This window comes from Plecotus auritus (assembly GCF_963455305.1).
Source record: "Plecotus auritus genome assembly, chromosome: 10".
In the NCBI taxonomy this organism is placed as follows: domain Eukaryota; kingdom Metazoa; phylum Chordata; class Mammalia; order Chiroptera; family Vespertilionidae; genus Plecotus; species Plecotus auritus.
The window spans coordinates 54,107,905-54,133,309 of NC_137785.1; the positions used below are offsets into that span (position 1 = coordinate 54,107,905).

Genomic DNA, 25,405 nt, shown 5'->3' on the forward strand with positions numbered 1-25,405 from the left:
AATCTTTAAAATGTTTATTTCTTTTTTGGTTATTTTCTTCTCTAAAACAGCAAGCTTGGGCAACGGATGATGTAGCTCAAATTTATGACAAGTGCATTACAGAACTAGAGCAGCACCTACATGCCATCCCACCAACTTTGGCCATGAACCCTCAAGCTCAAGCTCTTAGAAGTCTTTTGGAGGTTGTAGTATTATCTCGAAACTCTCGGGATGCCATAGCTGCTCTTGGATTGCTCCAGAAGGTTAGTTCTTAAACTTTCAGAAGAAACTAGGCTTATAAATATCCAGAGACCTGCACTATTATCTATTTAAGTTACATTTAAGATTTTAAAAGTTAATGAAAAGCAAGGTCTGTTCTGCACTAAGCATGTGATTTTCTCCAGAGTAGAATATAGTCATGGCAGTTAAAAACAGTGAAGTGGAACATCTCTTTTGGCATGATTTTTGTGGAAATATGATTATTCAAGAAACTTTAAGATAGCCCTTTAGATTTTGAGGGACACATTGATCCAAGTATTTGAGTAATGGGGTACAGGGTAGGTGAAGAGCATTGAATTTTGACTATGAAGGGACAGTGGAGTCTTAGATGATAGTGAAGAACCTAAAATGAGCATAAACCAGTTAGAATTTAGATAGTATGTGTGTTAGGTAAGTAAAAAGGACTTTGGTGAGTGGAGAGATTGTTAACTCTGGGCCCTAGAAGGTATCTTGTAGTTTGCATTCAGGTTTGGTTTTTGGCTTTGATAATTGTGCTGAATACTATATTTTCCATGGTCCTGAACCCTTTTTTTCTTTCTTAGGCTGTAGAGGGCTTACTAGATGCCACAAGTGGTGCTGATGCTGACCTGCTGCTGCGCTACAGGGAATGCCACCTCTTGGTTTTGAAGGCTCTTCAAGATGGCCGGGCGTATGGGTCTCCGTGGTGTAACAAACAGATCACAAGGTCAGTAGCTATCTCAGAAGAGTAATGTTTATTGGACTGCCTTCTGATATACATGGCCCAGTTTAGGTCTAGAGGTTTCTCTTTAATCTGGAGGCTAAATGGGAGATTTGGAATTTCTAATTCTTAAGTAGTGAGAATTATTGAAAGGTTGTCCTTTTCCCATCTGCTGTCCATGACGGATACAGAAAACCAGTACCTTGCTTTGGGGAATAAGTTGTAGGTCGTTGGTTTTAAAAGGCTTCGTTGATTTTATAGTAGTGGTGTTGATATATAAGTATTTTAATGTCTTAAATGGAATGCTTTTTTTAAATGTTTTTATTGCTTTTTTTTTTTTTTTAAAGAGAGTGAGAGGAAGGAAGGGAGTGGGGGAGAGGAACATTTATCAGCTGCTTCCTACACATCCCTTACTAGGGATGGAGCCCGAAATCCAGGCATGTGCTCTGACTAGGAATCAAACATTTGACCTTTTAGTGCACAGGACGACCCAACCAACTGAACCACACTGGCTAGGGCTGGAATACTTTGTTTTCTAGGTTTTGAAAGCAAAGCTTGTGTTTTAACACTGTATCTGTGGTCAGACAGTTACCTCCATAACTCACATAAACCGAAAATATCATCATCATTTACCTGTCTCTTCTACTTCATTACTGGCTATTTTGAATCTTGGATATTGATTTGCAGTTGATCTCAAGACATCCTTAGTTTGGAATAAATTATCATTGAATAAAATGGACTGTTTTGCTCTAGCTGGTTTGGCTCAGTGGATAGAGCGTCGGCCTGTGGACTGAAGGGTCCTTTTGATTCCGGCCAAGGGCACATGCCTCGGTTGCGGGCTCGATCCCCAGTAGGGGGCATGCAGGAGGCAGCCGATCAATGATTCTCTCTCATCATTGATGTTTCTATCTCTCTATCCCTCACCCTTCCTCTCTAAAATCAATAAAAATATATATATTTTAAAATGGGCTGTTTTATCTGATACAGTTTAGTTAAGCCTATATAAATAAAGAAATACTGACTTTTTCTAGGTGCCTAATTGAATGTCGGGATGAATATAAATATAATGTGGAGGCAGTGGAGTTGCTAATTCGCAATCATTTGGTTAATATGCAGCAGTATGATCTTCACCTAGCTCAGGTATGGAAGGAGTTTTCTTAAACAGGAGAAGGGGCTCTGGTAGTTGGGGAGTGTGTTTACTGTAACTGTTGTTTTTCTTACATTGTGCTTTCTGTGTTGCCAGTCAATGGAGAATGGTTTAAACTACATGGCTGTTGCATTTGCTATGCAATTGGTAAAAATCCTGCTGGTGGATGAAAGGAGTGTTGCCCATATTACTGAGGCTGATCTGTTCCATACCATTGAAACCCTCATGAGAATTAATGCTCACTCCAGAGGCAATGCTCCAGAAGGGTGAGGATGAAATGCTTGGGATTTGTGGATTCAGCATTCTAAGAAAGCTTTGGAAATGAATGTGCAGACTTACTAACATTACCTATTATAACTGCTTTACCTACAACATATGGGAAGCTTTAGAGAGCCCTAATACTGTCCCTTGAAATATGAAAGCTTAACTAACTGCCCAGCCTTCTTGCTGTACAGCAGTACATGCAGTATGATTATTAGACTTGGTGTCAGAGTCCTATGTTTAAGTCGTGGCTCTGCCACTGAAAATCTGTTTGGTTTTAGGCAAGTTGATTTACCCTCCCTTAAGCCTGTTTCTTGTAGAAGATGGAAATAATATCTCAAAGAGCTGTTGAGAATTAAGATAAATAACAAATCATGTCATATAGTAGGTACACTGTACTGAATATCATATACTAGGTATGCAGTGAATACTTGTTGACAACATCAGCTCCATTTCAGTGGGCACTGGTTTTTTTTTTTGGTATAAAGGTCAGTCATTTGCATATTGTGTCCTCATGAGTAAATAGAAAGGAAGAGACCAAGGATAGTTTTGTTTAAATATAGAAATAGTAAAGTGATCATCACTCTTGTGGTTTCTAAATGAGCAAATTGTCCAACTGTATGTCTGTGAAATCACAACCCTGAGTAGACTGATTTTCACTCTGGATTTATTGTACTAGATTGCCCCAGCTGATGGAAGTAGTGCGATCCAACTATGAAGCAATGATTGATCGTGCTCATGGAGGCCCTAACTTTATGATGCATTCTGGGATCTCTCAAGCCTCAGAGTACGATGATCCTCCAGGCCTGAGGGAGAAGGCAGAGTATCTTCTGAGGGAATGGGTGAATCTCTACCATTCAGCAGCAGCTGGCCGTGACAGTACCAAAGCTTTCTCTGCGTTTGTTGGACAGGTAGAGCTTTTGGAAAGAAAGGTGCTTTTTATTCAACATAAGTAGGATGTGATACCTCCAATATTAAAACTCAGTATTATGTACCTGTGGTCAGACAGTTACCTCCATACTCATGTAAACCGAAAATATCATCATCATTTACCTTGTTAAATTGATACAGCTTGTTTCATCATCGATCACTAAACACTAAAGTCAACATTCCTACTTGTCCCCTTTAATTCTATTTATCTTATTTCAATTGTCATAGCTACAAAGTACAATGGGTCAAATAATGAATCATGAAATTGCCAGGTGTAATTTTACTAGCTTGAGAATCATCAGTGTTGAGATTATGAGCTAATAAGTAAAGTCCTCATAGCAACCCATGTTTTAAAAATAAAATAAGAAAATACAAAAAAACAGAACTTAAATATTTTAAATGGTAGCACTTTTTGTATTTTCTAAAGTAAATAGCTGATCTAACTAAAACTGATTAACATGTTCTTTTTGGGAAATAACTTCCAGTATTTATATTCATTCACTCAATTTGATCTAAACTGAACTTTGAGTTCAAGTGTTAGGAAAGAAGTCTGTAGCTAAAAACTAGGTTTGGCAGGAATAGTTGTGAAGAGGATGAACAGGAAAAAATGTAGGAGAGCCATAGTATCATTTAGCATTCTGTTTTTTATCTCACTGGCTGTTTTCAGCCATTATGGAGGGATTCAGACCCAGTAGTCAGTGTGTCCTAATCGTTACTTGGCTGGCAAGAGTGGAATCTTTTCCCTGAACTGGCCTTAGAATTCCTTTAGTCGAACTCTTCTAATATTTGTTTGGAAGATATATCTGCTTATTTCTGCGGACTTGCCATTATATTTCTTCAGACTGAGACCAAAGCTTATGTGTGCAGCAAAGATTACAGATTAGATCTATTAATAAATGACAATTGAATGTGGAAGAGCTGATTTGAATTTTAGAAGATAGAAATTGCATTTACTTTCCAAGATGAGCGTTACTTAGTCATACTAAGTAACTTTCTCCCCTTAAAGAATCCAGGGAATTAGAAAAAAAAACATACCTATTGAGAAGCTGTTACTGCATGTTTATAGTTTGATTTCTGATTTGGATGGAAGAATTTTGAATCAATTGGCTTTTGAGATTATCGGTATTTCATGGGTATGGATGTGGCACCTGTCTCAGCTCTTCCTGCTGGCTTATTAGCTCTCATTTCTTCTCTCCATTTGTAAAAGATAATGTATTATACTTTTCTGTTCTCTTTTGCAGAATTCTTATGCTCCATCTTTGTTATAGCAGTTTGTCTTTATTTTCTCTCCCCTGTTAATTTTTCAAATTTCAATATACACAAGTCCCTTTGCTGGCCTTCTGTCTTGGCTAGGGTACATGATTGTCAATTCAGCTGTTTCATTGCTTATCAAGAGACAGTTGAGGTTTCCAAGATAACAGTCAATTGTTTCTTCTGGGCGTGGTTTCTTTGTTTAGTAAGCACTGACCTCTTCCCTCTGCTGCCTTAATGCTGTTACACTGTCTTCTTTCCTACTAGCCAAATAACTTTTCTGCTGCTTCACTTCCAGATCATATGTCATAAAATTTGTACTTTATCCTTTTTTAAAAAAATAAACTTGTTCTTTTCACTTTATTTTAACTTTAATTTTATATTAAAATGGCTTAATGTACATTAAAATAACTGGGTATGATCTGCAGGTATTTTCATTTGGTTCCTACTTATACAGATTATTCCTTGATTTTCCTGGTGAAGCCAGTTAGGATTTCAAAAACTTTGGTTAAGTGAATTGGAAGAAATTATCTTCTGTAGAAAATAAAATATATATGATTTCATCTCCTTGGGGGAAAAAACATATCTTGGACAGAATGCTATTGAATGTTGGTTGAATTTGCATAGTTAATTTACCAAATTATTTGGCTATGGACTACTGTTCAAAATTGCCATATTATTATCTTTCTCAGTTTCCACCTTCTCTGTTTTCCATTAAACTTAAAATTGGAACGATTCTGTCATGGGACCTTAAAGGCTAAGTCATTTTCATGGCAGCTTTTTTACAAAGTAAAAGTTATGTGACAATAGGAATAAATGAGAGAATATTTTTTAAAAATGAAGATGAAAAGTTTGTGTGTATTATCTCATTGTGTCTTTATATTTTTGTACCCTTGGTAGATGCACCAGCAAGGAATCCTGAAGACTGATGACCTCATAACAAGGTTCTTCCGTCTGTGTACTGAAATGTGTGTTGAAATCAGTTACCGTGCCCAGGCAGAGCAGCAGCACAACCCTGCTGCTAATCCCACCATGATCCGAGCCAAGTGCTATCACAATCTGGATGCCTTTGTCCGACTCATTGCCCTGTTAGTGAAGCACTCAGGGGAGGCCACCAACACTGTCACAAAGATTAACCTGCTGAACAAGGTCTGAAATCCTTCCTTGCCTTATTCTTGGTACACTGGAAGCCTACATGGGTGGTTCTAAAATCTAGGGGCCCAACTCTTTTCCAAAACATTTTGTAATATCCCCTTTTCTGTATTGAAATTGAATTTATGGATAATATGTAACAGTCACCAAATTTTGAAAGTATGATGCTTCAACTGAAAGATCCCGAAAAAAAAAAAAAAAATCATAATGTATTTCAAATGCTAACTAAAAGGTATTTATTAGTATGAGATTTTATTTTATATGCAGAATCGTTGAACAAGATGGTCTATACATGTTCACTGATAACACAGACTGGCAACTCAAATACCACAAGTGACATTGCAAGATCATTGTCTTGATTTTTCTGAAAAGGAACAAAGTACTGTTTTCTTTTGATTTATACAGTGGAATTCTTAGGAATTTGCATATTGTAAGAGTGTAAAAAGAGCCCTAGCCGGTTTGGCTCAGTGGATAGAGCGTCGGCCTGCGGACTGAAGGGTCCCAGGTTCGATTCCGGTCAGGGACATGTACCTTGGTTGCAGGCACATCCCCGGTGGGGAGTGTGCAGGAGGCAGCTGATCGGTGTTTCTCTCTCATCGATGTTTCTAACTCTCTATCCCTCTCCCTTCCTCCCTGTAAAAAGTCAGTAAAATATATTAAAAAAAAAAAAAAAGAGTGTGGTCTTGGGTTATAATCAAATTAGGTTATCATAATCTTCACTGTTAAGTGAGAAAATTAAGTGGAGCACAGGGCAGTTCTTTGTATAAGAAATGCAAGATATTTCTGCAGCCTAAGCTTCCCTGGTGCCCGTCTACTGAGTGACAAGAGAACTAGAAACCATTTGCTGCTTGTCAACTTCATGTCAGACTAGAAAACTTAGTTGTTAGGTTGTAATAATGTGATAAAATATGATGTACCACGCTAGTTTCTAGAACTTTAGAAAAATCATTGGGCACCTGTGGAGAATGTACTTGTCTGGTCGAAGGTGTATTGAAATTCAAAGAAAACACACAAAACTGGCCGAAACCGGTTTGGCTCAGTGGATAGAGCGTCAGCCTGCGGACTGAAAGGTCCCGGGTTCGATTCCGGTCAGGGGCACGTACCTTGGTTGCGGGCACATCCCAGTGGGGGGTGTGCAGGAGGCAGCTGATCGATGTTTCTCTCTCATCGGTGTTTCTAACTCTCTATCCCTCTCCCTTCCTCTCTGTAAAATATCCATAAAATACATTTAAAAAAAAAAGAAAAGAAAAGAAAACACACAAAACTGGAGGCCAAATCAAATCAATGTATGGTCCCTTTGGCTGTCAGTATATAATTTTATATTCAAACTAGAGGCCCGGTGCAAGAAATTTGTGTACGGTTAGGGTCCCTAGGTCTGGCTAGGGATCAGGACCGATCGGGGCCTTCCTTCGTTCTGCGCCGCCCCCCTAGTGGTCAGCGCACGTCATAGCCATCGAACTCCCAAGCGGGGGGGGGGGGGGGGGGGACACTTTGCATATTCACCTTTTCTATATATAGAAGATAGATGGTATATGATCATAGAGAGTGGTAAGTGAGTTATCTTAGTGATTTAAAGCTCTGATCTTTGTGCTCTACAGGTCCTTGGTATAGTAGTGGGAGTTCTCCTACAGGATCATGATGTCCGACAAAGTGAATTTCAGCAGCTTCCCTACCATCGCATTTTTATCATGCTGCTCTTGGAACTCAATGCACCTGAGCATGTATTGGAAACCATTAATTTCCAGACACTCACAGCTTTCTGGTGAGTAGTGTTCAGTTAATAAAGATTTCCTGGTAAAGATTGCTGTTCTAGTATACTAAATTGGAGAAGTAGAATAAGCTTATGGATTTTAGGCATGCTTTATTCATAATACAATTTGTCTACTTCTATCTGTGCGTTCATTGTAAGATAGACTGCTTCTGACAAAGATTTTTTTTTTTCAGCAATACATTCCACATCTTGAGGCCTACCAAAGCTCCTGGCTTTGTGTATGCGTGGCTTGAATTGATCTCCCATCGGATATTTATTGCAAGAATGCTGGCACATACGCCACAGCAGAAGGTGTGGCTGCAGTTTATCTCCTACAGATGAAGACTGTAACTACCTGGGGCTTATTAGCACTATTAGTCATTTATTAGTAGCAGTTACACTTCTTCCAGGCTTAGTTGGGAATTATTCTATTTAATGTGGAGTCAGGTTATGGAGATTACTTGACTGCCTCTGCCTGAGTCACATTCCTCAGTGATTATGTATGGTATTGCGGCTCCCAGTCTGTTGTGAGCTACCTATGTCAATTTCTTACGGGCTTTAAAAAAAAAAAAGTTGAAAGTTTGGACCACCTCTGTAGACATCACATAAAATTCTGGGTAATGGAGCTATGGAATTTGCCTATTTTACAGGTTCACACTATAAATGGAAAGGCTGTCATACTCAGGTTTGAAGACCACTGGTCACTGTATTTGAAGAAATTAGGATCAAGTTTTAGTAAAGAGGTTTTAATGTAATTGTGAATAAACCCAGTTAACATGAAAAGTTTTGCCGATATTGCAGTAAATGATAAATGACTATTTTAAATTGGTTTTCATTGATTTTTATTTTTTAAATACATTTTAATGATTTCAGAGAGAAGAGAGAGAGAGAAACATCAATGATGAGAGAGAATTAATGATTGGCTGCCTCCTGCACTCCCCCCCTACTGGGGATCAAGCCCAGGACCCTTCAGTCCACAGGCCCACGCTCTATCCACTGAGACAAACCTTCTAGAGCATATATGACTTCTCTTGATTGGCCTTTCAGCTCAGAGGAAAATGTGACTACTTATGTATATGTTTGGCAAAAAAGAGAGTGAAATAATTCTTAAATGGAGTTAGTTTTATTTGGTGGGGAAATGCTTTCCAGGAGGAGGAATATAATATATTGAATAAAATTACCCCAAGAATGAACATAATTGGTATAATTCGGGGGTGATGAGCAAGCCAAGTTTGGCTCATAGAGGGGATTCATGTACATTGGGTAACATTATTTGCCAAGAGTTGAGAAGCTGGCTGTGGGCAAAGAAATGGTCCAGACCCAGTACTTAATTAAAAGAAGGAATTAAGAGACGTAGCTATCAGTTTCTCAGTTGGCTAAGTGTTTTGTGTCTGTCTGAAATTTACTCATGTTCCTCTTTTTTTTTTTTTTTTTTTAAATTGTTTTTATTTATTTTAGAAAGAGGAAGGGAGAGAGGGATAGAAACTTCAATGATGAGAGAGAATCATTGATTGGCTGCCTCCTGCACACCCCACTCTGGGGATCAAGCTGGCAACCTGGGTATGTGCCTTGACTGGGAATGGAACTGTGGCCTCTTGGTTCATGGGTTGAAGCTCAACCACTGAGCAACACCGGCTGGGCTCTCTCCTGTTCTTTACATTTTGCTACAGGCACAAGGACCTACATGTCCTGGAATTTCTGGAGTCAGCGTGTTTGTCACTATCAACATAATTACGCTTATTCCTTTTAATGCCAATCAGTCTTTAAGAGAGGCTCTTATGTCAGTATTCTATAGTTAAATCAGTATGAAGAAGAAATCACAGTATAGCTGATTCAACAATTTTTTTGGTTGCAGAATAGCAGCTGAGTAAGACTCATGTACATTTCTTTCTTTCTTTCTTTCAGGGATGGCCTATGTATGCACAGCTACTGATTGATTTATTCAAATATTTAGCACCTTTCCTTAGAAATGTGGAACTCACCAAACCTATGCAAATCCTCTATAAGGTAATTAATTTGGAGTTATAGATTAAAAATAACACTTAAAAACTAATAAAAAACACACACACACAACTGGAAATATGAGGCCTAATATTTGTTTTATTATTAAGCCTTTAAAGTATGACGTATATTCAGAAAAGTATAAAACTCAAACATATTTGCATAACCAGCACTGGATCATAAGGTATTCCTATGTTCAACTTTGGTAGATACTTTATAAACTGTGTACCAGCAACATTAGAGTTACTGTTCACATTATTTTCATTCCTGGTATATTGTTTGGTTTTCATTCTAGCCATTTTTGAGAATTGCGTAACTCATTGTGGATTTAATTTGCATTTCCTGGAATTCTTAATGAGGTTTTTATGTGTAAGTTGGCCATTTGGATAGTCTTTTGTGATGTTCCTTTTACAACCTTGGGCTCATATTTCTATTGGATTATCTGCATTTTTCTTACGTTTTATATGAATTCTTAATGCATTCTGGATGTAAGCCCTTGGTTAATATATATTAGACATCTCACTCACTTGTCTTGTAGCTTGTCTTTTCACGTCACTCCCTTAAAGTACGGTGTCTTAGGGAACAGACATTTTAAATTTAGTGTAGTCAAAATTAGCAATTTTTTCCTTTCATTAAATCGGTTTTTTTGTATGTCTTGTCTAAGAAATAGTTGCCAATCCCAAATTGCATTCTATTACATGTGTGCCTCTCCAAGTTTAGGTCTGTGCTGTATCTCAAATTTATATAAGTCCTTCACTTTCTATTGAATTGATTTGGCACTTAGGTCAAAAGAATTGACTACATTTTTAAAAATGTATTTTTATTGACTTTAGAGAAAGAGAGAAACATTGATGTGAGAGAGAGAGATCAATCGGTTGCTTCCCATATGCGTCCTGACCAGAAATAGCACCATGACTTTTTGGTGTACGGGACAAAGTTGCAACTGACTGAGCCACCTGACCAGGGCGACTTTGTTCTCTTTTAACATTGTTTTGGTTGTTCTGTACCTTTAACATTGTTTTGGTTGTTCTGTACCATTTTGCAGCTCCTTAAAAACTTTGCAATCAGTTTCACTTCTAGAAACACCTTTTTTTCTCCCCACATTTTTTTATTATTAAGGTATTACGTATGTGTCCTTATTGCCCCATTGACCTCTCCCCCCAGTGCCCCCCCCCCCCCCCAGTGTCTGTGTCCATTGGGTAGGCTTATATCCATGCATTACAAATCCTCTGGTTAATCTCTCTCCCTCCCCTCCCTCCCCTGCCTTCTCTCTGAGGCTTGACGGTCTGATCGATGATCCTGTGTCTCTGGATCTGTTTTTGCTCATCAGTTTATGTTGTTCATTATATTCCACAAATGAGTGAGATCATAGGATATTTATCTTTCTCCAACTGGCTTATTTTGCTTAGCATAATGCTCTCCAGGTCCATCCTTGCTGTTGCAAATGGTAGGAGTTCCTTCCTTTTAACAGCAGTGTAGTATTCCATTGTGTAGATGTTACCACAGTTTTTTAATCCACTCATCTGCTGATGGGCACTTAGGCTGTTTCCAAATCTTAGCTACTGTAAGTTGTGCTGCTATGAACATAGGGGTGCATATATCCTTTCTGATTGGTGTTTCTGGTTTCTTGGGATATATTCCTAGAAGTGGGATCACTGGGTCAAATGGGAGTTCCATTCCATACTGTTCTCCACAGTGGCTGCACCAGTCTGCATTCCCACCAGCAATGCACAAGGGTTCCTTTTTCTTCGAATCCTTGCCAGCACATGTCATTGGTTGATGATAGCTATTCTGACCGGTGTGAGATGGTACCTCATTGTCATTTAGATTTGCATCTCTTGGATAATTAGTTACTTTGAGCATGTTTTCATATATCTCTTGGCCTTCTGTATGTCTTCTTCTGAAAAGTATATATTTAGGTCCGTTGCCCATTTTTTGATTGGGTTATCTTCCTTTTGTTAAGTTGTATGAGTTCCCTGTAAATGTTGGAGATTAAACATTTATTGGAGATAACCTTGGCAAATATGTTCTCCCATGCAGTGGGCTTTCTTGTTTTGTTGATGGTTTCTTTTGCTGTGCAGAAGCTTTTTATTTTTATTTATTTTTTAAATAAATCTTTATTGTTCAGATTATTACAGGTGTTCCTCTTTTTTTTCCCCCATAGCTCCCCTCCACCCCGTTCCCACACCACCCCATGTCCTTACTCCCCACCACTGCCCTCATCCATAGGTGTAAGATTTTTGTCCAATCTCTTCCCGTACCCCTCACACCCCCTTCCCCCTGAGAATTGTCAGTCCACTCCCTTTCTATGTCCCTGATTCTATTATATTCACCAGTCCATTCTGTTCAGATTTTTTATTCACTTGATTTTTAGATTCACTTGTTGGTAGGTATGTATTTGATGTCATTTTGTTGTTCATAATTTTTATCTTTACCTTTTTCTTCTTCTTCCTCTTCTTAAAGAACACCCTTCAGCATTTCATGTAATCCTGGTTTGGTGGTGATGAACTCCTTTAGCTTTTTCTTGTCTGTGAAGCTCTTTATTTGACCTTCAACTCTGAATGATAGCTTTGCTGGGTAGAGTAATCTTGGTTGTAGGTTCTTGCTGTTCATCACTTTGAATATTTCTTGCCACTCCCTTCTGGCCTGCATAGTTTTCTGCCGAGAAATCAGCTGACAGTCGTATGGGTGCTCCCTTGTAGGTAACTAACCGTTTTTCTCTTGCTGCTTTCAAGATTCTCTCTTTGTCTTTTGCCCTTGGCATTTTAATTATGATGTGTCTTGGTATGGTCCTCTTTGGATTCCTCTTGTATGGGGTTCTGTGTGCTTCCTGAACTTGTAAGTCTATTTCTTTCACCAGGTAGGGAAAGTTTTCTGTCATTATTTCTTCTAATAGGTTTTCAATATTTTGCTCTCTGTCTTCTTCTGGCACCCCAAAAATTCAGATGTTGGTACGCTTAAAGTTGTCCTAGAGGCTCCTTACACTATCTTCATATTTTTGGATTCTTTTTTTGTTTTGTTTTTCTGGTTGGGTGTTTTTTGTTTCCTCCTATTTCAGATCTTTGGTTTGATTCTTGGGGTACGTTGATCTAGTTGAGTTTCTATATATTCTTTATTTTAGACAGTGTATGCTTAATTTCTGACTGGTCCTTTTCCATTTTTTTTTTTTTTTGGCATTCTCATTAAGATCCTTAAAGGTCTCACTAAGTTCCTCAGTGGTTTTTAGAAGATTCTTGAGTAACCTTATAAATGTGGTTCTGAATTCTATGTCATCCAGTAGTTTGCTTTCCTCCATTTCTTTCATTCGTGACATGTTTGTCTCCGCATTTTGCTGCTTCCCTGTGTTGATGGAGTGGCTTTTTGTGGTAGGTGACCTATAGGGGCCAGTAGCTCAGCCTCCCCAATCACCTGAGGTGGACGCTCTTGGTACACCCCTTTGTGGGCTGAGTGCAAAGTCTTGGTGTAGTTAAGCCTTGATTGCTGTTGGTACACTGGGAGGAATTAACCTCCAGGCCAATTGGCTGTGACGACCCGCTGTGTCTATAATGGAAGAACTGCTGCGCTGGAGACACGCTTATGGTGCAGGACTTGTTTCAGTGGGGCTTTGGTGCTCACTGAGTCTGCCTCTTGAATGTGTCACTTAGGGATGTGAGGAGTTGAAATCTGGTGTCTCACACTGACCACTAAGTACACTGGCTTCTGGATCTCCAATGGGGTGCAGGTCAGCTACTGTCTGAGGCCACCCAGCAGGAGCTACAGCGAGAACTACAGTTTTCTCCTCTTTGCTTGGGGTTTGGAGGTTTTGGAGCTGTCTGACCTGGGCTGCAAGTTTGCTAGGATGAGCTGCGATAGGGCAGGCCATTCATATACTAAAGCCACTGCTTGGAGCTTGGGTGGGTTTGTAGGTTGTGCAGGGCGGGGTCTCAGGGCGTCACTAGTCTAGGGCATGGCAAACAGCGATGGCTGCCAGTTAGCTGGCTCTGCGTCTCTAACCGCGCCCCAGCGCAGTAAACAATTATTCCTGCGTGCAGCCCTGCAAGCAAGCCACCCTCACTTTCCGACTCGATGGCAGACAGTCCAGCTTCTCCCCAGAAACTGGAGTTCGGTGTAATCGGGAGCTTGTCTCCCTTCGGGTTGAAAAAAGCAGCGCTCCCAGTCGCCCTCCGCCAGCCCGATACACGCGCCTCCGTACCTCAGCTTTTCAGCACTTGTGCACGTCTCACTGCTCTTTTCTCTTTCCTTCTAGTTGTAGAACTTCCACTCAGCCAGCTTTCCCATGGTTCTGGGTGATAGACGTTTTGTCTTTTAGTTGTAGTTTTGAAATTGTTGTGTGAGGCAGCAGTTTAGGTGTTTACCTACGCCGCCATCTTCAATCCTCCAAGCTTTTTATTTTTATGTAGTCGCATTTATTTTCTCTTTAGTTTCCATTGCCGTAGGAGCTGTATCGGTGAAGATATTGCTTCGGCATATGTCTTGAGATTTTGCTGCCTGTGGATTCCTCTTAAGATTTTTATGGTTTCCCGTCTACATTTAAGTCCTTTGTCCATTTTTTGTGTATGGTGTTAAGTTGTGTTGAGCTTTTCAACCCATGAAAGTATATATCACCATTTAGTTAGGCTTTTAATTTTACTCTGTAGTGCTTTGTAGTTTTCAGCACAGATGTTTTAAATATCTTTCCTTAAACTTATTCCTACATATTTGATGTTTTTTTGTCAAATTGTAAGGGAGATCTTTTTAAAATTTTTATTTTTTTGTTAGTGGTCTATAGAAATAAAATTGATTTTGTATATCTGCCTTGTATCTAGCCGTCTTGCTAAATTTACTTTTTCTAAAGGAAATATTCCGAGTACAAAATCATTTCATCAACCCGTAACAATGGGTTTTTAATTTTCTTTTTCTTGCACTGAACAGTAACTGCAGAACATTGTTAAATAAAAGATAGTGATAATTGCATAATTGTTTCATTAGTAATCTTGGGGAAAGCTCTCAGTAATTCACCATTAAGTATAATGTTTTTGTAAATCTGAAGTTTTGTTTTATAGATACCATTATCTGATTAAGGAAATACCCTTCCATTTATAATTTGCTGAGTTTCTAAATCATTCAATGGGTGTTAATTTTATTGATTTTTTTTTTTTTTTTGCATACATGACCCTGTAAAATTTTTTTGTTAATGTTGTAATTCCATTAATTTTCAAATGCTTAAACCACCATTGCATTTCTGAACTATATCACTGATTTATATTTCTAACATTTAGGAATTTTTGAATAATTTTCATGTCAGGTTTTGGTATCAAGCGAAATGCTAGTGCAATTGAGAGTGGAAAATGTTCTCTATGTTCATAATATTTTGAAAATAGTGTTAATTTTTTCCTAAACACTAGATTTGTAAGAATTTGCCAGTAAAGCCACCTAGGCCATGAGTTTCTTTGTGGGAAGGGTTTTAACAACATTTTAAACTTCTTTATTATAAAGGACTATTTAGATTTTCATTTTTGGTTTAGTTTAAAAAATCGAATTTTTAGATTTTGTGTATTTTACCTGAATTGTCAAATTTATTAGCATATAATTAAGATTCTCTTAAACTGTTTTTCATGTCTGTAGTGATTGTCCTTTTTCATTCCTGATGTTAGTATTTTTTTTTCTGTCAGTCTTGGTAGGCTTTACCTTTATTAATCTTTTCAAAGAACCAACTTCTAACCTCAGTTGCCACTTCCACCCCGCCCCCCATCCCTGTTCCAATGGTTTTTAAAAAAATTTTTTTTAATTAGCTGTTCTTTTTTCCAACTTCTGAAGATAGAAGCTTACTTACATCATTTTTATTTTTTTTTTGTCCAGCCTCTTCTAGCATACGTATTTAAGGTTATAAACTCCTGACACCTAGCTTTTCATAATTTCCAGATGTAAATATTTTGATAACTTGTTATTGTTAAAGCTTGTAACTTTGTTATTGAAGTATACTTCTGCCTTTTTGAGTTAAAAATCATGATAGTGAAACTGTTACTCCCATTTTCTTATTTAGTGTGGAATCAGCAAATGCTTTTCCTTATTTTTTTAAATAGGGCACTTTAAGAGTGCTGCTGGTTCTTCTGCATGATTTCCCGGAGTTCCTTTGTGATTACCATTATGGATTCTGTGACGTGATCCCACCCAATTGTATTCAGCTAAGAAACCTGATCCTGAGTGCCTTCCCAAGAAACATGAGGCTCCCAGACCCATTCACTCCTAATCTGAAGGTAAAGTTTCAAACAGTTCGAGGAAGAGAAAATTATGTCTTAATATTAATAGTTCTTGCTCTGGTAGGAAGGTGTCAGGCCAATCATTTGCTGGGTGGCCCCACAGCACAGAATTGCAAAACAGACCCTTTTTCATGCCCACATTTCACAGGTGTTTTGTTTAGATTCTTGATGTTAGGGAGAAAAGGACCGCATAAAAGCACACCACCGTTGTGTGGGTACTGTCATTTTTATGTATTTCCTACCCTCCCTTCACATAAATGTTTTTAAAAGTAGCAAGTATGACGTCTATTCTGCTGGGGAGTCTTTTCCAAGACTAGAGCTTTTGGTGAGTGAGTAATCTGATTTTGTACTCTGATTTTGAAGTCCATGTCCAGGGGGGAAAAAACAATTAGTGATACAAGTTAGATCTCTCCACAAAAGGTACCTGCTTTATTTTTAGAGCGATAATTTCTGTAATTTTGCATTTCACTTCTTATATGCATTGATAAAAAGCAGCTCTACTCTTTTAAGATATTTATAATGTGTATAGTTTTAGAAAAACATTTCTACCACTTTGTAGCATAGACATAAGTAACTCTTATAAATGCTCTGGTTTTTATTGTATTTGTCTGGCAGGTGGATATGTTGAGTGAAATTAACATTGCACCCCGGATTCTCACCAATTTTACTGGAGTGATGCCACCTCAGTTCAAAAAGGATTTGGATTCCTATCTTAAAACTCGGTCACCAGTCACTTTTCTATCTGATCTGCGCAGCAACCTACAGGTTAATTGGTTTGGCTTAATTCTTAGCTATATGTCTTTCATAAAAAGCACTGCAGTCCTTATGTGTGGCCTGATTAGGAGTCAGTCTTTTCAACTTGATTAAATACATACTGTCATTTTAATACATCCTGTCATTTTTTTCTTTTAATATTTATTGAATTTATTGGGGTGACATTGGTCAATAAAATGATACAGATTTCAAATGTACAATTCTATAATACATCATCTGTATATTGTATTATGTGTTCCCCACCCCAAGTCATTTCTAATGGTTGGGTGAGAGTAACTAGATTATACATTTTACTAATTCATCTTAGCGACAAAAAAAACTATAACCTTGGAAGAGGCGTCCAGGGAATGGACTGATTTTCTGTAAGAATAGACTGCTAATAACTATTACCGGTCAGTAATCCAAGATTTTTCTAAAGAAATGGTTTAATTTGCTATATAGAAAATCACTTGAAGTTGTGTATTTTTCCACACCAAGGAGTAAGCCTTTTCCCTCTCCAAATCTTCTTTGTAAATTGAGGTGTAGTGCATATTTTCATTTTATAAACTTCACTTCTATGCTGGTACCTGTTAAAGCTTTGGTTTCCTAAGGGAAATGATGTTTGTTTTTGACACAACGAACACGGGCAGCTGTGTATTTGTTAAATACTCTCAACAAACTCAAGGAAATTTATCTAAAATTTAAATGACAAAGAATATTGAAAGCAGTTCAGCTTTTCTTTGAAGGCCTAAAAAGGCATGCACCAGCCCTCTGAGAATAAGTCAGGTGCTTTGTTTTATTCATTTAGGTATCCAATGAGCCTGGCAATCGCTATAACCTGCAGCTCATCAATGCACTGGTGCTCTATGTCGGGACTCAGGCCATTGCACACATCCATAACAAGGGCAGCACACCTTCAATGAGCACCATCACCCACTCGGCTCACATGGACATATTCCAGAACCTGGCTGTAGATTTGGACACTGAAGGTGAGTAAGCCATCCAGTAAGTTTTCTGCACATTAAGCTACAGTCAAGTCAAAAATACATTAGAGAAATAATGTTGTCAGTGTTTATGGCTCTATCTGGCTATTTTATTTTTAATTGGATAGTATCTGCTCAATGCAGAAAACTATAAAGGAAAGAATCATCCAGAATTCTTCCCACATCAGTTAATATTTCAGTGTATGACTGCAGTATTTTTTTAGTATGAAAAATAAACATGTTCCTTTTATTAGCCTTTCTTTAAATAAAAATAGGCTTTTGTTACATTGTTTTGTTAACCTGCCTTTTCCCTAGCACCTACTGGTGCCTATTTGGTAGGCAGCATTTTAATACTAGGTGTATAAACTTCAATGACTAGGACTTCCCTACGTGCTCTGCAAAAAGCTCACAGTATAATTCCTACTACAGGTTGCAATTTGCCTGGTTGAACTGCATTTCTTTTGTTTTCTATATTCTAGTAGGTGCTAACCAAGGGATGCCTGCCTACTGTTAACTTTGCTATGGATTCTTGAGAGGCTAATCTTGATGATGCATATATTGCTGGCCTATTTGTAGAAGGGATTTGAGGCAGCTTAAAATCAAGACTTAACAAAACTGGTTATCATTATGTTCAGAGCCCAGCAAAAAGAGGGTAGCCTTTAGGGACATCTTAAAACTGTGATAGCCTTATGAGTAATATCAAACAGGCAGACAACCAAACCTAGTTAGTAGATATTTATTCCAATATAGTTTAAACTAGTGGTTCCTAAAGTGTGGTCTGAGAATCTCGATGGAGTTCAAGACCCTTTTTGAAGGGCTGTGAGGTCAAAACTATTTTCATAATATCTTAGTTTTTTTGGTACTCATTTTATGATGAGGGTACAGTGGAGTTTCCCAGAGGTTACATAAAATGTAACACTGGAACAGATAGGACACAGGCAAAAATGAAGAATCCAGCCATCTTCTATTAAGTGACATTAAAGAAATTATGTAATGTAAAACAGTGGCATATTTCACTAAGTTTTTTTGGGGAAATACTTTAAAACATTTTAATGTGGAAATGCTGAAATAAGACCCACAGCAATGAAAAAGTCTTGGGGACCTAAGGACTACAGGATAATTTGAAAGCTTATAGCAGAAGAAATCCAGTTCCTAGCCAGTCAGAAGGACTTTGTCATCTTATTTTGGTCTTACAGAGCAAGTCCTCACTAAGCTGAGTTTCCTTGATTTTTTAGGTCGGTATCTCTTCTTAAATGCAATTGCAAACCAGCTGCGGTACCCAAATAGCCACACTCACTACTTCAGCTGCACCATGCTGTACCTTTTTGCAGAGGCCAACACTGAAGCTATCCAAGAACAGATCACAAGGTAAGAGGTTTGTTTTCCAGGTGCTTCTAAGTTGTGCCTCTTCCCCTTTGTGAATTCTCTGAGTGTTTTTCCTGTGCATTGAGTATCTTCTACATGTGTTACATGTGGGATGTAGTTGTGAACAAAATGGACATGGGTCCTGCCTAATAGTCATAATCATTGCTGAAGTAAAAAGTTTTCAATAAAAGACACCAGCATTTTGATTTAAGGTCATGTGGTGGTGGTGCAATTTTTCACTAGAGTCCTGGGTTACACGGGCCAGCCCGTGTTAAAGCACATGGACTTATCACCTATAGTTGAGAAGGTTTTTTAAGCAGGAGAAATAGGATCATACTTGTATTTTCCTGACAATAGCCAAGAATCTCATTTGCTTGGGTTATGTATAACATTGGAGATTGGGAAATGGGTAGATTCTAGTGAGAGGCATATAGGTATACTTTAAAACAGCGGTCGCCAACCGGTGGTCTGCGGACCGCTGGTGGTCCGTGAGGTCTGAAAGGTTGGCAACCACTGCTGTAATAACTGGACCAGACTTTTAAAAGTTGCCTCCTCCCCTAATGGTAGTTCGTGGGTATTAGACAATAGTATTCCTTAGATTTACATACCAAAAATTAACGTGATAATGTCCTTCCTTGTGACTATTTATAAAGCTGTTGTCAACTTCCTTGTACTTACGTCTGTGTTCTTATACTTCATTATTTTCTCGGTAAATTTAGAAGTACAGTTGGTTAGGTAAAAAATGAGTATTTCAGTCAATACTAACTGCCATTCACAGTATTAGAATTGGCTTCCTATTTCATTTAGTGCATCCTTTTAAGTGATTACTTTTTTGCACCATGTAATCTGATATTATCCTTACTTCACCTTAACTTAGTCTTCTAGGCTCAGTAATGAGAATAGGTGGGATTCAAACCCAGATTTCCTAATTCAAGAATCCACCTGGGTTATTTACCATGCTATATAGAGTACAGAGATTAATCCACTTGTCTTCAGTTAAAGCGAACACCTTTTAGTTTAATAATCAGGGAGAAGAGTTAGGGGTCCTGAATTCTGTGTATTAACTCACTCTCTCCTTCTCCAGGGTTCTCTTGGAACGGTTGATTGTAAATAGGCCACATCCTTGGGGTCTACTTATTACCTTCATTGAGCTGATTAAAAATCCAGCATTTAAGTTCTGGAACCATGAATTTGTACACTGTGCCCCAGAAATTGAAAAGTAAGTTAAAAGTGACTTTTTAATTGTCTGAGAATGAGAATCATTTGATGGCTTCAACCTGGGTGGGTGGTTAAGGCTGCAGTTAATTGCCAAAGCTACACACAGTATTGCCAGGCCTGAACTTTGGGGAGTGGGAGGGTGTCAATCCTCACCCGAGGATATCTTTTTCCCATTGCTTTTCAGAGAGAGAGAGAGAGAGATCCATGTGAGAGACATATTGAATGGTTGCCTCCCACACACATCCAGGTGGGGGTGGGATGTGAACCTGAGACTCTTTTGTGCGGTGTGCAGGTTGATGCTCTATCCATTGAACCACACTGCCAGGCCTGAACTTTTCTCACAAACTTAACTCTTTCCCTTCAGGTTATTCCAGTCCGTTGCACAGTGCTGCATGGGACAGAAGCAGGCTCAGCAAGTAATGGAAGGGACAGGTGCCAGTTAGAACTGCATTTCTGTTGTAAATGTGTCAGCCTGGATGTCCCACCGCACCAAGTCCATGAACTGGCTGAGGAACCTTTTCAGCTCTTCCTGACTTTCCCAGCCCTTTGGTTCTCAGGAATCTGCCCCAATTACTGTTTGGGCCAGCTTCCTGTCTATGTGGGCACGTTCCAAAGTTTAAATGCATTTTTTTGACTCTTGGCCAAAATTTAGAAAATGCTGTGAATATCATTTTGAACTTGTGTAAATACATGAAAGAGAAAACCTTTGTCTGGAACTTCTTGGGTTTGTGCAAAAGGTGTCAAAGGCACGTACATAAACTAGTAACTGCTCATCTTATGTGAAGAGGCTGCTGCTGCCATGTACTTGCCTGGGGGCATAGCTCCATATCTTGACATTCCCGGTGTCCCAAAGAAGAAGCAAAAAAAGCCAACTTAAACATTAACATTGTTTTTTGCGTGGACCTTGAAAATCACACGTTTAAAAGTGAGTATGATAGAATTTAGTATGCCAGGGAATAGGTCACGATTACAATTTGCTTTGTCTGCCCCAGATCTAAAGTTGACTGCTAGAGAACATGCTCTTTTTACAAAGGGAAACACACACCAGGCCTAAAGCGTGCACCGAGCGCACAACCCTCCCTCCCCCCAATCTCTCTTGATGCTTGTAAACATCTTTCCCACTAGTTTTGAGCCTGTTCAAACAAGCAAGAAAGTGATATTTTTCTGTGTGGTTTTTTTTACATAGTGTTTCTTCCTGTTCCTTTTCAATAGAAAATGGTTAGAGCAGGTTTCTATGGTTAAACAATTATAAAATGCCCTTTAATTTTAAAAGAAAGGAGGTGTATATGTGAAACTTATCCCATTTATACCTTACACCTTTAATGGCTGTCAAGTTTATGGCCAGAGAGGACAAAAAGGTCCAAAATTAAATAGAAAATCTTACATGAAGCAGGCTTGAATGTCATTGGTGTCTCAGGGTTTCTTCCCTGAGGGTGAGTTGTCCCATCTAGAGCAAACTTGAAACTGCTGAGGAGTTAAAACAAATGCTCTGAGTGCCAGTGACATAACTTATTAAATCCTCATAAAAAGGTAAAACCAGCTTCCAAATAGACTCAATTTTAACCAGGTCTACTTTTCAAAGTTCATGTTATTAAACACTACACTAGACCAGTGGTCGGCAAACCGACTCGTGAGTTGCAGTTTGCCGCTCTGTTGACTGATGTGTTTGCCAACCACTGGATAGGGGCTTAATCACAAGGAACAACAACAGCCTGTAATTATTGGAATCGAGAGTCTAGGTCAGTGGTCGGCAAACTAATTAGTCAACAGAGCCGCAGTTTGCCGACCACTGCACTATACTGTAACAAGACCTTTTATTATCACAAATTTCTGCTAACTTTGGTTTAAACTGAGAACAAAACAGCTATAAAGTGTTTCAGTCTTTAAAAAAAGGGGGGGGGGCAGTATTGGTCTTGGTGACAATTAGCAGAGAGTCCCAAGTCTGCTGTTCCCAACCCTTAAACAGGTCCCCTTACCTCAGTTCATCCTAGCACACCTTTGCACCTCTGGCTTTCCTTTTTAAACACCAAAAGGACAGATCCAAATTTTCCTCCTTTTCAAGCATCAGCTACAAAAGTCCTTCTCATGGGATGTTCCTTCAGGCAGCAGGGAACCTGCTTAGCATTAACCCGTCAGTTCCAACAGCTGGTGTAAGATCATCTTCTGCCCATAACGAACTTGTAAGGCCTGCTGCTCCCTCCGGCTGAGTTTGCTGTAGACCTTATTACTGAGTAAATCTTGCTCAGCTTTTAAGTCTGTGGCATAGGCTTGCAGGGTCAACAGAACACTATCCCGAAGAAGCTGTCTCCATGATTCTTTGAGCCTGGGGATATTTGTGATGGTCAGGCTGTCCTCTTCCCTTTTATCTCCCCATCCATCCTGTTCTTTCAACTCTCTGAACTCCTCAGCAGACATGCACAGGACCTAGAAGCAACCATGGGCCCTTTAATTAGGATTTGCCACTTGAGTGTTTCTGAAATTGATGTAGAGATGCCAACCCATCTTGGTGGCATTCAAATATCCTCTTCCCTTCATCCCTCCTTTCCTCCCTCACCTGGCTCTATAGCTCTAAATACCATGGCTGCTTTGAGCATTAAATAGCCGTTTGGGGCCCTCTACCTTGAGTGTGGTGGTCAGTTCCTCTTCAGTCAGTATCTCTTCACGCCCAATCACAAAGGCTCCCTCCTCCCCTACCATCTCTAGTTTGCATAAGTAATCCCAGCGTTCGCACAGCTGGAGCCTTTCGGCTTCAACTTTTGCTCCTGTAGATAGAAAAGTAGTGAAGCCCTAGTATATCAAAGCTCATTTCTTAGTCTACCCCCTGGTCTGCAAAAAGCAACTGTTATTAGCAAAGCACCTGGGAGGGGGATAGAGGCACATCCACCTGTCCAGGATTGAGTCAATCAGGCACTCACCCTGTAATGCTGCCTCTCGCACTGTCACCATCTGAATGTCGGCTGTGTCATCTGTGTTGTCAGGGTATGGCTCAACAAAGCCATACATGTGAATCAGCTGCCAATTAGCCATTTGCCCATAAGTGTTGAAAATCTCATGGCCTTTAGGAATGGGCTGAGTAGCCACCATCCGAAGACAGTTCTGGAGCGGAAGGGAGAAGCTGGGACCAGGCCCTTCCCTTCCCCGCCCCATGATTACTCCCCACTTAAGACACTCCAGCAGGCCTAGTTCAGCGATGGGATTGGTGCTATACCCACCAACAGTAACTTCCACATAGTAAACAATTTAATCGGCACAGGTAACATCTTACCTGCTGTCCACACCCTGGCATTGTGCAGAGCAACCCACCTCCAGCATCAAAGAAACGATGGCAGTCAAGTTCATCAGAGGATTAACCACACATGTGAGTTCTGTGCTCAAACTATTTCACTGGGATACCCAAATATAGGAGCTAACTTCACTTACTCCTTTTCGGGACCAGGAAAGTGGAGCCCATTTAGTTTAATGGCCAAGCAGCCATAAATGACAGGCACTGGTCTGAATCATGCCCAGATGAACACACCTACGAATGCACTGGGAGGGGTCCACTCACTGGAGAGTATTCTAGATTGGCATTGTGATTGGCTAAGTGGTTTAGTATGTCTGCAGCAGGCACCATCAATGGGGGGTTTGGCTCCTTTTCATCATCCTCTTCCTCCAGGGGTTCCTGAAAGCTACCAGAGAGAACTTGGCTAAAGCCCAGGGCAGGGAGAGGGGCTGGGGTGGGGTTCACTGTTCCCTCCTGTCCCTCAATAGCGTTCTAAAGAAACGGGGCCTCCGAGGCTGCTCACTGACCTATAGGCCATCACGAGAGCCACGAGCTGGTGGTAGAGTTCCAGGGAGCGAACCCTGGGGCTGAAAAGGTCGGGGTGGGCTTCCATGAAGGGCAGCACGACAGAATGGAACTCGCTGCGGATGTTGACCAAATCCTTCTCCACGGCCTCGGGGACCCCGGTCCCCTGCAGCAACCGCCGGCGTTCCCCCTCCGGCCTGCAGGGATACCTTCGTTCCCTTCACACGCACTACGGAGACGAATGCTCCGGAAGCGGCCTGCCCCCAAACCCTCCACGGCTCTCACCAAAACATCGGGTGCTCCAAGCGGCCCAGCTCGGGCCAGAGCGCAAAGTAGGGGCTCCAGGGTGAAGCCGGGGCCTGCAGCTCGTGGAGGAGCGCCAGCAGCAGCGGCACCCAGCCCGACTGGCTCTGCAGCGCGCCTCGCTCTGCGGGAGACAGAGGTGAGGGCCCGAGCGCGGCCCCTCCTCCCGTCCCACCCCCGCCGGCGTGCGCACCTCGCTCCAGCAGGCCGCTGATGGAGCAGGTGTGCTGCGACAGGAGCGCGGCCCGCGGCACCGCGAACAGCAGCTCCCCGGCCTGCACGCTCTCCCGGGCCACCATGCCGTAGCCGGCCACCGTGCCCTGCCGGCTCACCGCCACCTAAAGGGAAGCAGCGGATCAGAGCAGGCCCGCGCCCAGCCTGCCCACGTCTCCGCCCCACCCCACTCACCTTGGGGCTCAGCTCCAGCCCCACTCGCCCGCACCAGCTCAGGAAGCCGGCCACTGGGTCCGGGTCCAGGTCGTGGTCGCCGCCACAGCCCACAGGCCCGGTCACCTAAGACAACAGAGCGCACTGGCGAGGCCCCGCCCCGGAGAGCTCGCGGGGGAGGAACGCCGGCGCCGCACGGAGGGAGAGCTGGGTGGGGGAGGGGACCGAAAGTGACCGCGGGAACGAGGGAGTGGAGGACACCCCCGCGCGGGACCGATGTAGGTGGAGCAACGCGAGGCGCGGTGGGGAGAGGTGGGCCCCACGCCGGCCGCCCGCGACTTACGCGCCGGCGCTTCGCCCGAGTTGCCATGGTCCGCGAGCGAGCGACCTCGCCAGTTCGTGGAGCCCGCCGCGCTTCCGGCGTCCCCGGCCACGTCCCCTGCGTCCCTGGCCACGCCTCCCGGCGGGGCTTTGAGGGCGGGGCCACGTGCCCGACCCGCCGCGCGGACCACGTGAGGCTCGTGTTCGAGCGATTAGGGATTTGCACCTGGTACCGTCAGTCCTGAAAGCATCCTTCTGTGAGGATGTCCCCATTTGGGTTTAGAAAACGTGCGGTCGGGTGCAGGAAGACGTGTCCCCGTGCCACCTCGAGCCTGGTTCTGAGCCGGGCACAACCCTCCCCTTTGATCTCTGCTGAGACCTCGGGGTGCACGTCCAGGTGAGGGACAAAATCTATTTTCTGGATGCGAAGCTGAGGGCCTCGCGGCTGCGGCTGTCAGCACACCAGGAGGGCGCCGACCTGCCTTCATCTCGACCACTCGTTAGCTGTGGTCATCACCGGTTTTATTTGCTCAGTTAGAGCAGTTTGCATGCCGGCGTGGGAAGGGCTCACAGAACTAGAATAGACTCCTGTCGCACTCGCTAGTATATTCCTGTTTTCA

General features: G+C 41.2%; 2 protein-coding genes across 7 annotated transcripts in view; one reads left to right on the plus strand and one right to left on the minus strand.

The window, feature by feature from the left end:
- Positions 1-21,143, plus strand: part of CNOT1 (CCR4-NOT transcription complex subunit 1) — a 76,857-nt gene extending 55,714 nt beyond the window's left edge. For 4 of the 6 annotated variants that reach the window (XM_080645711.1, XM_080645713.1, XM_080645712.1 and 1 more), the window contains exons 35-49: positions 51-242; positions 801-943; positions 1,969-2,077; positions 2,181-2,350; positions 3,025-3,277; positions 5,427-5,675; positions 7,277-7,440; positions 7,623-7,740; positions 9,334-9,435; positions 15,492-15,665; positions 16,284-16,433; positions 17,230-17,410; positions 18,640-18,772; positions 19,854-19,988; positions 20,352-21,143. In XM_080645711.1, the coding sequence (XP_080501837.1) occupies positions 51-242; positions 801-943; positions 1,969-2,077; positions 2,181-2,350; positions 3,025-3,277; positions 5,427-5,675; positions 7,277-7,440; positions 7,623-7,740; positions 9,334-9,435; positions 15,492-15,665; positions 16,284-16,433; positions 17,230-17,410; positions 18,640-18,772; positions 19,854-19,988; positions 20,352-20,430 (2,352 nt within the window). In that variant the 3' untranslated portion in view covers positions 20,431-21,143. The remainder of the gene's footprint in view (positions 1-50; positions 243-800; positions 944-1,968; positions 2,078-2,180; positions 2,351-3,024; positions 3,278-5,426; positions 5,676-7,276; positions 7,441-7,622; positions 7,741-9,333; positions 9,436-15,491; positions 15,666-16,283; positions 16,434-17,229; positions 17,411-18,639; positions 18,773-19,853; positions 19,989-20,351) is intronic. The other 2 variants (XM_080645715.1, XM_080645716.1) reach the window with 1 other exon arrangement.
- Positions 21,144-21,700: 557 nt separating this feature from the next.
- On the minus strand, positions 21,701-24,923 carry SETD6 (SET domain containing 6, protein lysine methyltransferase). The gene is made up of 9 exons (XM_080645717.1): positions 24,808-24,923; positions 24,486-24,590; positions 24,271-24,415; positions 24,060-24,201; positions 23,777-23,971; positions 23,535-23,655; positions 22,903-23,083; positions 22,607-22,749; positions 21,701-22,411 (listed from the first exon to the last, which is right to left on the minus strand). Exons 1-9 carry the CDS (start codon positions 24,832-24,834, stop codon positions 22,112-22,114), a joined length of 1,359 nt encoding a protein of 452 aa, XP_080501843.1. The 5' UTR covers positions 24,835-24,923; the 3' UTR covers positions 21,701-22,111.
- Positions 24,924-25,405: the final 482 nt, after the last annotated feature.